Genomic DNA, 14,978 nt, shown 5'->3' on the forward strand with positions numbered 1-14,978 from the left:
TAAAAAGTAGTCTATGTCCGTTTCCAGGATGCAAACTATCTCTGTACCAAGCTGACACCCGCAGTTTTGTCTCCGTGGATTAAGGATTTTTAAAATCCCGTTAGACCAACACAGAAAGTGGTTAATTTAGTCAATTTTAGTCAGTTTGTACCATGATTGTGATCAAATTTAGAGCCTCAATAGCTCAACCGGTATAGGAGTGGACTGAAAACCGAAAGGTGGACGGTTCAAACCCCGCCCGTTGCACTATTGTCGTACCTACTCCTAGCACACGCCTGACGCTTAATTGGGGAGGAAAGGGGAATATTAGTCATTTAACATGACATATTCTTTTAAAAACGATACGATACCGAACCGATAACCGATAATGAGTATGAGTTTACTGCCATACCCCTTCTAAGTTAGCTTGCTTCCGTCTCAGACTACATCATCACTTACCACCGGGTGAGATTGCAGTCAAGGGCCAACTTGTAAAATTTAATGGAATTTAAAAAATGCCTAGCAGGAATGCATGACTTTTTGCGGTGTGTTCCATTTCTTTATTTGTGAAACAGCTTCCACTCCAAGGGATTTCAGTCTCGGGCAGAGAATAGATGTAATTGTACGACTATTGCACTCCGAGGTTATCCGTTCAATCAGGGTGTATAGTTCCCTTGCGGCGTCGCCGGGCCACCTGCGGCCTTTTTCTTTTATTTTATGCCATTTAGGTTTACCAGCTTTTCGAGATTCTTATTATTTGTGCTACTACTCATCCTTAAGAGCTTCGTACATTGCCTTTGACGTCTTCAGTGATGAGCGCTGTAGTCTTACAAGTGGGAGGTCCCGGACCCTGGGTATCCCACTTGGTATAGTTATCTAACTTTGGAAATTGAAAATTCAGAGCCTCAATAGCTCAACGTTTAAGGCGCGGACTGAAATCCGAAAGGTCGGCGGTTCAAATCACACCCGTTGCACTATTGTCGTACACACTCCAAGCACAAGCATTACGCTTAGTTGGACGAGGAAGGGGGATATTAGTAAGATAAGTCAATAGACTAATATGGTTCAAATTTGTTAAAAAAAACTAATATTTGTTCATGAGCACATTTTAATTTTTTTTCTGTAACCACAAATTCGCGGTTTTCAGATTTATTCCTTTACTTGAAGTTGTGCTATAAGACCTACCTACCTGCCAAATTTCATGATTCTAGGTCAACGGGAAGTACCCTGTAGGTTTCTTGACAGACCGACAACAAAGTGATCCTATAAGGGTTCCGTTTTTCCTTTTGAGATACGGAACCCTAAAAAATAATAACTAGGAAAATAATTCCTGCGACCATTGGAAGATTTTCCAGGAAAATATTTCCAGCAACGAGAACGTTCTGAACCGTGATTACGTTACGCTGCAGTTCCTTTTCTAAAGCTATTTCATTAAATAAATAACCTGCCATGAAAGCTCGTCGATAAACTGAACTCTTTTAATGGCTTCGCCTTCTAGTCGGGGGACCGAGGTTCGATCCCGAGCACTTCTAACTTTTAACGCGAGCCAAATAAGAATTTAAGCCAAGCGTTATCTCAAAAAAGGAGTGGATAATATTATGTTGACGAATGACAGGAGTGAGTGGAAGAAGAGGACATGTTGTGCCGACCCCACGTAGCGTGGGATAAGATAAGGAAGGAAGTTATCTCTAAAAATAAGTTGCATTACGAATCTTTTTTTAATTCAGATACAAATAAGCCCTTGACTGCAATCTTAGCTGGTGGTAAGACGTGACGATGCAGTCTAAGATGGAAGCGGGCTAACCTGGAAGGAGAATAGCAATTTTTATTAAACCCATACACCTTTGGTTTCTACACGACATCGTACCGGAACGCTAAATCGCTTGGCGGCACGGCACGGCTTTGTCGGTAGAGTGGTAACTAGCCAGAAATTTAGAAATTATAAAATTCTAAACCCCTGCCCGGAATCGAACCCAGGGACTCCCACTAATACGGCCACAGCGCTTACCACTGCGCCAGGGAGGTCGTCAGAACTTTTCGGAGTTACGTGCATTTTAAATAAAATATACATAAGTATCACTTGCTTGAACAGGGAAGAAAAACATCGTGAGGAAACCTGCATACTTTGAGAGTTCTCAAAGGTGTGTGAAGTCTGCCAATCAGCACGTGGCCAGCGTGGTAGACTATGGTCAAACCTTTCTCATTTTGAGAGGAGACCCGTACTCAGTACCTACTGAGTCGGCGACGCCGGCGATAGGTTGTTGATAGGTAATTGTATTATTAAACCAATGACGTCACTGAATTAAGTAATATGGCGATTAGTCAAATTATGATAGTCTTGGTATCTTTCCATAGAATGTTGGACCCCACAAGAAACAAACTAAAACAACAAGTTATATTAAAAATTAAAAAGTTTATTTCGTTGATCATATTTTTAAAAAAAAGCTATTATTAAATAAAGATGACAAAATTCACGTCTATCAGAATAACTCGTACAAAATACCTGTACGCGAGTTTTACAATCATAATCTAAATATATAAAAGAGAAATACCACTCACTCACTGACTGACTGACTGACTGACTGACTAATCACGAAATCTCAGAAACTATAAAGCCTACAAACTTGTAATTTGGAAGGTAGGTTCTTCCTAGGACGTAGGTGTCAGCTAAGAAACGGTTTTGAAAACTTCCCCCCCTAAGGGTGCGAAAGGGGGGGTCGAAGGTTGTATGAAAGTCCTATGTTATTGGAGTTAGAGACGTGAAAATCGACATTTAGGTTATTACAGTATATAGTCCGACAGTTAACTAAATACCTATCTCATCTGACTGGTTAATTTGTTTATATTATAATACTTTGTAGTACATAATTCAAGTCATCTCGTAGTTAGGTCGAAATATCGACAAATAAAAACATCAAATTAATCGTGGTATGTTACATACTCTAAGGTCATACCTATTTAGTTAAATTCAAACAAAATGACAACAAAACAAACAAAAAAATGTAAAAAATGTAAGTAGATATTACAATTTTCTAAACACTATTGAGGTAGGCACTTAAGCATCTACTTTTCTTAAATAATAAAAGTCATCTATTAAAGGCCTCTAAATGCTTATTCATACAATAAAAATAATTAGGAAAGGCACTGTCTACCAGTAGGTTCTCTTTGTTCTTTTTCATCAGACTTGTACTATTTTTGTAATAAACTCGCACTAAAACCTTAGGCTATCTTCTATTAATACGTACCTAATACATATATCCTTATTTATATACTAGCTATCATAAAAAAATCTTGCATTTTCGAGCCATAATCTTGATTGATGAACCTATTATAATAGGTTATATGTAATATGATAGATACTATTCTATATATTATTTTAAATGCACTATTCGAGTTACATGCAGTACCAGACTTTTAAAGCCTTGTAATTTTTGGAACTAAAAACATTTTTGATAATCTCTTAATAATTTTAGATTTTAAAAATCACCTCAACTATTATAAGCTACAATCCTTTCTTAACTCTTTTGACTCCCTGCATTTTTCTACCATTTCAACATCATTGGCATTATTCAGTCTATTCTCCTCATCGGAACTTACAGTACCTATATGTAAAATATCCTGAATCTCCTGTAAACTTTTGCCGCTCGTTTCAGGGACCATGAAGTATGAAAATATCGCGCCAGAGAACGCAACTGCCGAAAATATCCAGAACACCCCGTAGAAACCGGATACATTAATAACAGCTTGATAACTCTTAGCAACGGAAAACCCTAAGCAACCACCAAAAACATTAAGGGAGGTCATGGCTACAGATTTAATGTTTAAGGGAAATATCTCCGCAGAAATGATTCCTATGATGGGATTGAAACCGAGAGTCGAAATGCCGTTAGACAGGATGATAGCAACGAAGGCAACCTTTCCATAGGATTTGAGGATAGAATGATCGACGCGGATGTATTCTTGGAGGAAAAAGTATGTTCCTGCGACGCCTAAGCAGATCGCTGTACCGGAGAAGGAGTATATGAGAAGCGGTCGACGTCCCACTCGATCTACTAGAGTTGTCGACATGATACCTGAAAGAAAAACAATATCACTTATATCTCCCGATGCATTATCCCTAATTGGGTATTTTCCTACTTTTGAATTTGATAAATATTATTACTTTATTATAAACTAGCTGATGCCCGCGACTTCGTCCGCATGGATTTAGGTTTTTGAAATTCCCGTGGGAACTCTTTGATTTTGTGAGATAAAAAGTAGCCTATATTCTTCTCCGGGATGCAAGCTATCTCTGTACAAAATTTCATCAAAATCGGTTGAACGGATGGGCCGTGAAAAGCTAGCAGACAGACAGACAGACGGACGGACAGACAGACAGACAGACACACTTTCGCATTTAAATTATTAGTATGGATTATAAACTAGCTGATGCCCGCGACTTCGTCCGCATGGATTTAGGTTTTTGAAAATCCCGTGGGAACTCTTTGATTTTCTGGAATAAAAAGTAGCCTATATCCTTCTCCGGGATGCAAGCTATCTCTGTACAAAATTTCATCAAAATCGGTTGAACGGATGGGCCGTGAAAAGCTAGCAGACAGACAGACAGACAGACGGACAGACAGACAGAAAGACACACTTTCGCATTTAAATTATTAGTATGGATTATAAACTAGCTGATGCCCGCGACTTCGTCCGCATGGATTTAGGTTTTTGAAAATCCCGTGGGAACTCTTTGATTTTCTGGAATAAAAAGTAGCCTATATCCTTCTCCGGGATGCAAGCTATCTCTGTACAAAATTTCATCAAAATCGGTTGAACGGATGGGCCGTGAAAGCTAGCAGACAGAGAGACAGACAGACGGACAGACAGACAGACACACTTTCGCATTTATAATATTAGTATGTATAATGCATAAGTAGTAGTAGTAGTAATGTTATAAAGTATGTATCAATTTAGTTTATAACTATATTTTGGGCTATTAAATCCTTTCAAGGTTAACCAAACTAGTTGATAATAAATGTATTTTTACTCACCAACGAAAAATTTGAACGCCCCGAATATGATAAGAAGCGTGGACAATTCAACGTCTAAATCTATTTCCTGTGTGATCCTGCCCATGTATTGTTGTATCGACATCCCGCCTGTCAACACCTGCGTTAGCTTCAGCCCTGCAATATTACCACAGAGGTCAGAACACCCAGATTGTACGCGACAAGTCAAGATGGCAATCGGGGAGGGAGTGCCCCGCATACACAGCCTCCGGGCAAACCCGGTGCGGATTTCAGTCCGCTCCTTTAACCATTGAGCTATTGAGGCTTTGTGCATTGTATACCTACACTACCAGTTGCCCGCGACTTCGTCCGCGTAAAATTTCTGGTTTCTCATGAGATCTGAAATTTTCTCGCTGCAAAAGGCCTCACTCACTCAGTCTCACCTTAAAGCATAGAACCCAGAATACCTAAATGCCAATTTTCATATCTCTAACTTCAAAAACATAGGATTTTCATATAACTATTCAACCCCCATTTCACCTCCTTAGGGGGAGAATTTAGTTAGATCCTTTCTTATCTGATACCTACCCCCTAGAAAGAACCTACGTTTCAAATTTCAAGTAAAAATAACAATTGTTAAAACTTTTCTATAAATACTTTTCCCCCTATTTTACCACCCTTAAGGGGGGAATTTCCCAAATTGATTTATACAGATTTTTATTATTTAAAGCTAATAACCTAAATGTCGATTTTCACGTCTCTAACTTCAAAACATAGGACTTTCATACAACCTTTCAACCCCCATTTCACCCCCTTAGGGGGGGAATTTTTCAAATCCGTTTCTTAGCTGACACCTACGTTCTAGAAGGAACCTAACTTCCAAATTTCAAGTTTGTAGGCTTTAGGTATAGTTTCTGAGATTTCGTGATTAGTCAGTCAGTGAGTGAGTGGTATTTCGCTTTTATATATTTAGATACGAGTACGTACCAAAAGCAATAGCAATTGCTCTTCGATATTGTCTCCCGGTAAAGAATTCCCGTGCAGTACTGGAGTTTCGCATCTCCTTTGACACTTGCCGCTTCATGAGTTCTAGCTCCTCATCTATAATCTGGAAATATAATAAACAGAATAAAGCCTCTATAAATTGCTTTTGTTGTAATATCCTAGACATTCTTTAAATTCACAATATCTCCTGTCACAAGATCATCTACAAGAAATGTTTTGTAAAATAATTCAAAACAAAAAACTGCCCAAGTGCGAGTCAGACTCGCGCACCGAGGGTTCCGTAACAAAAATCGTATCGTATCATCAAAATCGATCGATCGGAGGGTATCGTGCAAAAATATTGAAAAAATATATAACTGTAGAGTCATATATTTTTTCAATATTTTTGCACGATAAATCAAAAACTATTTTATATAAAAATACAGACTTACAGAACCTCTAAAAATTTACAGAAAAATCTCAATAAATGATATCCATCTATTGTTTTCTAAACTCAAGGGACCACATTTTCTTTAAGGAAAAGTTTTATTATACGGATCTAGATATAAGCATAATATTATTGGATGAACCCAAAATAAACAATAGTTACGAGTTCGAAGGGTATGTAATATATGTAAGTACATATTTATTCTATAAGATATTACCTCTTTATTTTTAAACTTTTGCAGGGATTTCCTTGCATTTTCCACGCGACCTTCCTTCAAGTAATAATACGGGGATTCCGGTATAAACAGACATGCCACGAAAAATATCCCCGGCAATAGCAATAAACTATAGTTTAGGGTGTTATACGACAGGAAGGTTCCTATACATATGACGAGAAGACTGCCGAAGTTGAACATGAACCTGGTGCCCACTGTAAGGGTTGCCCGAATATCTTTGTCAGCGATTTCTGCCAGATATATCCCTACCACCTGAAATAAAGATAAGTTGTTTTGGAAAATTTGTAGAAAACATTGAGGAGATTGATCTATAGAGCGCACTCTGACTTTGCTTAGACTTGACAGAGTTAAAACGAGACAGTGCTATCTTTATCTCTCACATAAATCTGTCTCGTTTTAACTCAATCTTTTAAGTCTGAGCTAAGTCAGAGTGCGCTCTAATAGATCTCACCCTGAGACCCGGTCATAGATAGTACTATACGTTGTGACATTTTTGATTGTAATTACTTATGTGGGAATTCCTGGGTATGATTCCCGGAAAGTAAATTCAGAAATTTATAATTCTATAATAAATGTATAATTTCGAAATTGGCTCAAGTCTGGTCTGGTGAAAGGGTTAAGCCACGGATCGTTACCACCCTATCAGAAAATATGTATTGCCAAGCGGTTTAGCTTCAGTATGACAAGCTTTACATAAGGCGAAATCGAAATGGAAAAAATGACAACTTATCATTGACTCATATGTATATTACTTCGTATGGACAGGGCTATTGAATAAACAAAATGGCCCGGCTCAGTGGTGCTTCAGCACCAATGCGACCTCAGTGACGTCTGGATTTCAAACGGGTGGTTCATTAGTATCTAAGAGGTGGCGCTGATTTATTTGGTTCCAAAGCCGTGAAAAATTTTATTCGCTTGACCATATCTTGTCATTTACTCAAAAAATACCAAGTTATAGTAAAAAATGCCACGTTATTCTATTCAAGTGTTTAAAAAATAAATAGGTACAAGTACCCACCGTAGAAACCATGCCTGTTCCGAAGCCCCAAAGGAACTTCATAATACAGAGCAGCCATGCTACCCTTGCAAAGGCTGCGATAATCTGAAAACCGTAACAATAATGTAATGAGAAGAACGAGTTACGTATTTATAAGTAGAGCCACAATAAGGTTTGGACATTGAACAAACAAAATGGCACCGGCTCATTGGTGCTTATGCACCAATCACGCACCAATGCAACCTCAGTGACGTCTGGATTTCAAACGGGTCGTTCATTAGTATCTAAGAGTTGGCGCTGATTTATTAGGTTTCTAAACCGTGAAAAAATTTGTTCGCTTGACCATATCTTGTCATTTATATCGATGGGTTTGGACATGTAGAGAGTATAGATTTTGGGCTATGATCTTTGATCCTATTATTAAAGTGAGTTTCGATGCCTTATAGAAGAACATCTTAGGTATCGTTAAAGTTAGGAAGCTCGTAAAGAACTTCAAGCCTTTGAGTTTTGGATTGAAATGGCGCTGTGTTGTTTGAAACCTTTTGGTGTAACTTATTGCTAAGTAAATGAATCGGAGTATGAGGCGGGGGGACGCCCCGCACACCCGCACGTCACCCCGCGCTCGCCCGCAGCGGATTACCGCGGGGGCTGTGCGGGTGTGCGGGGCGTTCCCTCCCCGATTGCCATTTCGACCTATAGCGTCCATATCGTTAAAGTCCAAGATGAATTATGGGCCCGCCTTGTTGTGTACAGTGCGATAAGGCTCTCTTGGATCTTGAATGACATTGACAGGGGGGCGCTGTCGGAGAACAAAGGCTTAGATTTTTTTTTTAAAGAATATTAGCCATGTTAAATGACTAATATTCCCCTTTCCTCTCCAATTTAGCGTCAGGCTTGTGCTAGGAGTAGGTACGACAATAGTGCAACGAGCGGGGTTTGAACCGTCGACCTTTCGGTTTTCAGTCCACTCCTATACCGGTTGAGCTATTGAGGCTCAGATATAGAATATTCAAACAAGAACAAAGGGGACACTTGACGGCAACGTTAATTCCGATTTTCGCCACGCGCCACGATAGCCTTGTGGCTCTGTATAGGTATCAAATAAAATGAGCAGAATATTGTATTCGTACCGTTCCGCAGACGATCGGCAAAGCGCTCGCTAAGACCGTGGCCCGCCGCCCGAGACTGTCAGATATGAACCTGGTGAGCAGGCTGCCTGCCACGAACCCTGGCGGCGACATGGCCAGCACTGTGGCAATCTCATCCTTCAATTAAACAATTGTATATTGATCTTTAAAAGTAATCCAGTTTTATGTATTTGTTTGTTTTTAGGGTTCCGTACCTCAAAAGGAAAAACGGAACCCTTATACGATCACTTTGTGTGTGTCTGTCTGTCAAGAAACCTGCATGATACTTCCCAAGTACTTCCCGTTGACCTAGAATCATGAAATTTGGCAGGTAGGTAGATCTTATAGCAGATATTTGGGGAAGAATCTGAAAACCGTGAATTTAGGGTTAGATCACACAAAAAAAATTAAATTGTGGTCATAAACTAATAATTAGTATTTTCAAGTTTCAAAGTAAGATAACTATATCAAGTGGGGTATCATATGAAAGGTCTTCACTTGTGCATTCTAAAACAGATTTTTATTTATTTTTATACATCATAGTTTTTGAATTATCGTGCAAAATGTCGAAAAAATACGACTGTAGTACGGAACCCTCATTGCGCGAGCCTGACTCGCACTTGGCCGGTTTTTTTTGGAATCACATCGGTGCCTGTCCGCCGTCAGACTCGTCACAGACAGACCACAGTCGTTTTAAAGTTTTTTAACGGGACGATGGATTACAAGTATGAATTTAGGATAGGGACAAAAGTGAAAAGAACAAAAGAAAAATAGGAGAAGCATGGTATTGGCAGGGCAGTACGCAACGTATATATTATAACCAGTCGAAAATATCTGCGCACCTCGCTGAAATGCGCTTCCCCGCAGCTCGCCCGTTTTTGCCTATCCAGTACCGGCGCCAATGTTGCATGACGTCACTAAGCCAGTTTCTCAGATATTTCCAACGGGTTATATCCGGTATAGCTTCATTTCTACCGAGTTTCCACGGTACCTCACGGCTTTTTTTCAATTCAATATGTTATAATATAAAACGGAAAATCTAAGTGGTACACTTTACTCTATGTTAGTAAACCCCTTCTCAAATTAGTAACATTTTATCACGTAGGCACACTAGCTTCATTGTTCAAGTTGCATTAGGGCAACGAATAATTATTATTAATAGGTAATTAGGAGACCTACACACGTATTATTTGATGTGGTAAAATTCGGTATATATATATATATATACCGAATAGGCTATAATAGGATAGGTAATAGTTATAGATAGGATTATTAGGAAGGTCACTTATCAAAATTGGATGGGCCGTTGAGTAGTTACGAGCGGATATAGGAATGGACATACACACATAATAATATGTCCACACATAAATAAGGAATACTCATTCTGTAGTATAAAAAAATGTATCCTAAACATCTCAGTTTAGAATGCAAGATAACATCATATCATAACTATGATGTTACCCATATTCTAATCTATCACTTAGTATAGAGAGTTATTTCCCACATTTCCATGCACATGTCACCACGCTAGCAACACTGTCACCAACTACATCAATTAGATCTGCGGCTAACAATGAATACAATATAGTTGGCCGGTTAAATTGTGAAAGTTCGCGATTTAGTTGCTCAACAGTCGTTCAACTTGAAATTATAAGTCTGCGGGAGCTCTAAAATCGGTTTGACAGTTTCAAAGTCTATAACGGACACAGGTAGAAACATTATTTGTGTTAGATTTTCGCCCGCGGTTTTTGACACTTGTTTGAATGGAAACTGGATAAAGCATGGGATGAGGCTGAAAGTCTGAAACTGACTTTAGTACCTTACCCAACATTGTGTAGAGGAACCCTTATCAGTAAAATAAATACGTAGAATGTTCTGCGTAGGTGTAATTCGATGAATGCTTACCTTTGTTATTTGAACACCGGTTTCATTGTTATGGAACTTTGGCATGACGGGCGTCGGCCATGCTGATAGGGTGCCTAATGTGGCCGTCGACAGGGATACTAAAAAAAACACGGTTTTCAGATTTTTCCCCAAATGTCAGCTATAAGATCTACCTACCTGCCAAATTTCATGATTCTAGGTCAACGGGAAGTACCCTATAGGTTTCTTGACAGACCGACAGACAGACAGACAGACAGCCAGACAGACAGACAGACAACAAAGTGATCCTATAAGGTTTCCGTTTTTCCTTTTGAGGTAACCGCTAAAAAAATTATTCTCTAAAATAATAATTAATACCTATTATTTTTAAAACAAAGATAGCAACGTCAAAATAAAATAATTTGATAATGAGTAGACGTACCTAATAATAATTATTATTAATAGGTACCTTCAGATAAGTACTGGTACTTATAACTTAGTTTATGAGTGATTAGAACATTCGTTTAGTAATCCATACTAATATTATAAATGTGTGTCTGTCTGTCTGCTAGTTTTACACGGCTCATCCGTTTAACCAATTTTGACGAGGTAGGTACTTACAGACATAGCGTGCATCCCGGAGAAGAACATAGGCTACGTTTTATCTCGGAAAATCAAAGTGTTCCCACTTCCGACGAAATTAAAAATCTATATCCACGCGGACGAAATCGCAGGTATCATCTAATGACATAATAAGTACTTATTATTAGGTATAAATATTTGTTTTAACAAAAATACTTACAGGCAAATGCTACTAAATATTGTATCAGTCTTCCTCTCTCCATTTTTCTGTAAAAAACATATATCTACATGTATATTAAGTAAGTATATAAATACGTACTTGTATGTCTGTCTGTCAGGTTTTCACGGTCCATCCGTTTAACCGATTTTCATTTTTCACGGAATTTAGTAGGTAGGTACCTACGGAATTGTAAAATTTTTACGGAAGTATGAAATAGCTTGTATCCCAGGGAAGGAACATAGGCTACTTTTTATTCCGGAAAATCAAAGAATACATACGGGATTTAAAGAACCTAAATCCACGCCGACGTAGTCGCGGACATCCGCTATTTGGTACAGAGATAGCATTGTGCCTTGCATCCCGGAGACGGATAATATGCTACTACTGTTTATCCCGGAAAATCAAAAAGTTCCCACGGGATTTTTAAATAATTGAAACCTACGCAAACGAAGTCGCGACGTAGCTCGTAGGTATCATTTAAGTAGACGTAGCATAAACATTATACCTACATACTAAGTTGTCCTACGCGAAATAAATAGGTTACCTAAGGACCTGGTTAGGTACCTACTAACCTACATTTTGATTGTGATTTAAACTATAAAATATAGGTAACTATAGGTAAATATAGAAAAGGTGACTGACTGACTGACTGATCTATCAACGTACAGCTGAAACTACTGGATGGGCTGAAATTTGGCATGCAGATAGCTATTGTGACGTACGCATCCGCTAAGAAAGGATTTTTGAAAATTCAACCCCTAAGGGAGTAAAACATGGGGTTGAAACTTATGTAGTCCACGCGGACGAAGTCGCGAGCATAAGCTAGTTATACCTATAAATATAATACACGATACTATTATAAGGTAGGTAGGTATAGTCCGCGACAGGTCGAGATGGCAATCGGCGTATAATGTGGGAAGGGACGCCCCGCACGGGTTAGCGCGGGGACTGCGGTGCGCTACCTCCCCGATTGCAATCTCGACCTGTCGCGTGCTAGGTAGGTACCTATATAATATACCTACTTACTTTACAATAGTTTAGTTTCAATAACAATAAGTTTAAAAAAAATACTGCGTGTTATTAAAATATCCTCCAGACCTACCTACCTATGAAGTCCTAGGAGATACCTAATCTGGGTATACGAATATGTAGGTGTATTACTTTTGCTTGACCACCGACATTCACTTACCTACCTAATGTTATTTAAACATCTGTTATAAAAACAATCAAAAAATAAGTAAAAAACGTCTATGAAGGCACAAAATAATGGCACATGTTCACAGCTGGAAGCGTTGCACGCAACTGAACAGTTATTATTATTAATAAAAAGCTCTTGTTAACGCAACTTCAGTCTTCAACTCAAACGGAATCCAACTCACTCGACACATTGCTCTCAGATACTCATACGGCTGAATACAAAACCGTTAATTTAGAGGTAAGTACATACTAGGTAAGTATGCGACAACTGACAAGTCGAGATGGCAATCCAGGAGAGAACGCCCAGCACACCCGCACAATGGCCCACGTGCTAGCTCGGTGAAGGTGGGTGAAGGCGAGCGCGGGCATAACATTACCGTGGCGCGGGTGACGTACGAATGCGGGGCGTCCCGCCGCCTCATACCCCGATTGCCATCTCGACCTGTCGCGTACAGTAAGTTACTTATGGCCAAAAGACCCAAAATACGAGTCTCCGTGTGAAAAAGGGCTCCGGAAACAGTCGGGCTTACGTCGACTAACCACCACGTGAGTACATTTTTAGGGTTCCGTACCTCAAAAGGAAAAACGGAACCCTTATAGGATCACTTTGTTGTCTGTCTGTCTGTCGGTCTGTCAAGAAACCTACAGGGTTACTTCCTGTTGACCTAGAATCATGAAATTTGGCAAGTAGGTAGATCTTATAGCTGACATTCGGGGAAAAATCTGAAAACCGTGAATTTGTGGTAACATCACACAAAAAAAATTAAATTGTGGTCATGAACTAATAATTAGTATTTTCAATTTTCTAAGTAAGATAACTATATCAAGTGGTGTATGATATGAAAGGTCTTCACCTGTGCATTCTAAAACAGATTTTTATTTATTTTTATGTATTATAGTTTTTGAAGTATCCTGCAAAATGTCGAAAAAATACGACTGTAGTAGGTACTGAACCCTCATTGCGCGAGCCTAACTCGCACTTGGGCGGTTTTTTTTTTCTTTCGGATTGTGTTATACTGCTGGCCGTTACAGGGCGGTGTCCTGGCAGGTAGCAATTTCATATAAGTACCTTACCTAGTTAGTAAAAGTAAAGGAAAAAAATTCGTGAATTTCAAAAAAAGTGTTATTTCTTGTATGATGGTACGGAACCCTTCGTGTGCGAGTCCTACTCGCACTTGACCGGTTTTTATTCATTATCTAAAGCGATTTTTCCACCAGTGACTTACTCTCAAATCTTTCCCGCCTTTTTTCTATGAAGCGTCCCAAAAATTTGTAAAAAAAAAAGGAACAAACAAAATAATAATATGTTCAGTGTTGTCTCTTCGCACTGCACAGTCGTTAGCGTAGACCACCGACCACCGAGTCACCGAGCGTAGACCATAGACACAATACACAACGACACTTGAAAGTTGAAATAAGCAATAATTCTCCTACGCCCTACGGTCAACTAAGTCTAATGCACAGTGAAGGTATTAATAAGATTTATTTCATTTATATACTTGTACACTGCATAAGGGAAAGACCAATCAGTATAAAGAAACGGTTCATACAGTACCTACACATTTAGGGACCTTACCTTGATTAAAAATATTTCTCTGCAAAGGGGAAGCCCCGGCGCGTGCATAATTCTAATGAAATTGTTTGGGCTCCTTTACCAAACTTTGTAGGTATTCGTTTATAGTATCTACAAAATATTATCTATCTAAAAACGTCCACGCGGACGAAGTCGCAGGCATCAGCTAGTAGTACCTATAAATCGAATAGGTATAACTAATTAAATGTCTGATTTAATAAGCATCATTTGATCATACTGTAAAAAAATCTGGAATCATTGGCACCTTCTTCCCGGAAATGATCATCGATGAAAATATGATAGACTCCGCAACACTGACTATCTCTGATATCTCCGCAACTATAAGAAGATATACCTACCTACCTAGTTAATACCTATTATAATTTAGAAATCCGAAAAATATATAATAATTGATTCTAAAGAATGGATTGAAAAAGAACAACGAAAAGAAAATAATGTAAATAAAGAATAAATTCGACTCACATTGTTTTGATCACAGATATCACAAGCCGGCAGGTCGATGGCAAAAACATAAAGTCTAGACTCTAGACTACATACGGCTGTGAGCATGCTGTGAGGTCTACAACACTGAAGTCTGAACTCTTGCTTATTTTCTAGAGAAGTACCTAATAGGTAACTACTTAACCATTCAGATATCGGATTTATAATAAACTGTAGGTAATTAGTATTAATAATAGGTACATAATTACATATTGATAAGTAAATACCCAATGCACTAACTCGCCTCGGGGGTTTGCACGGGACACAGACTGGTTAGAGTT

The 14,978-nt window shown here is 38.8% G+C and overlaps 1 protein-coding gene across 5 annotated transcripts; it reads right to left on the reverse strand.

Annotated features, from left to right (window-relative positions):
- Positions 1–2,372: 2,372 nt before the first annotated feature.
- Positions 2,373–14,925, reverse strand: LOC117987442 (facilitated trehalose transporter Tret1-2 homolog). Of its 5 annotated transcripts, none has more exons than XM_069502690.1 (9): positions 14,907–14,925; positions 11,427–11,473; positions 10,667–10,764; positions 8,765–8,899; positions 7,656–7,739; positions 6,620–6,889; positions 5,958–6,078; positions 5,013–5,147; positions 2,373–4,052 (listed from the first exon to the last, which is right to left on the reverse strand). In XM_069502690.1, exons 2-9 carry the CDS (start codon positions 11,467–11,469, stop codon positions 3,475–3,477), a joined length of 1,464 nt encoding a protein of 487 aa, XP_069358791.1. In that variant the 5' UTR covers positions 11,470–11,473; positions 14,907–14,925; the 3' UTR covers positions 2,373–3,474. The 5 variants fall into 5 exon arrangements, with proteins under 5 accessions (XP_069358791.1, XP_069358786.1, XP_069358787.1 ...); XM_069502685.1 differs by lacking the exon at positions 14,907–14,925 and adding an exon at positions 14,680–14,776; XM_069502686.1 differs by lacking the exon at positions 14,907–14,925 and adding an exon at positions 14,200–14,598.
- Between the last annotated feature and the right edge of the window lie 53 nt (positions 14,926–14,978).

The sequence above is a fragment of the Maniola hyperantus genome, chromosome 13 (genome assembly GCF_902806685.2).
Source record: "Maniola hyperantus chromosome 13, iAphHyp1.2, whole genome shotgun sequence".
Taxonomy (NCBI): Eukaryota; Metazoa; Arthropoda; class Insecta; order Lepidoptera; family Nymphalidae; genus Maniola; species Maniola hyperantus.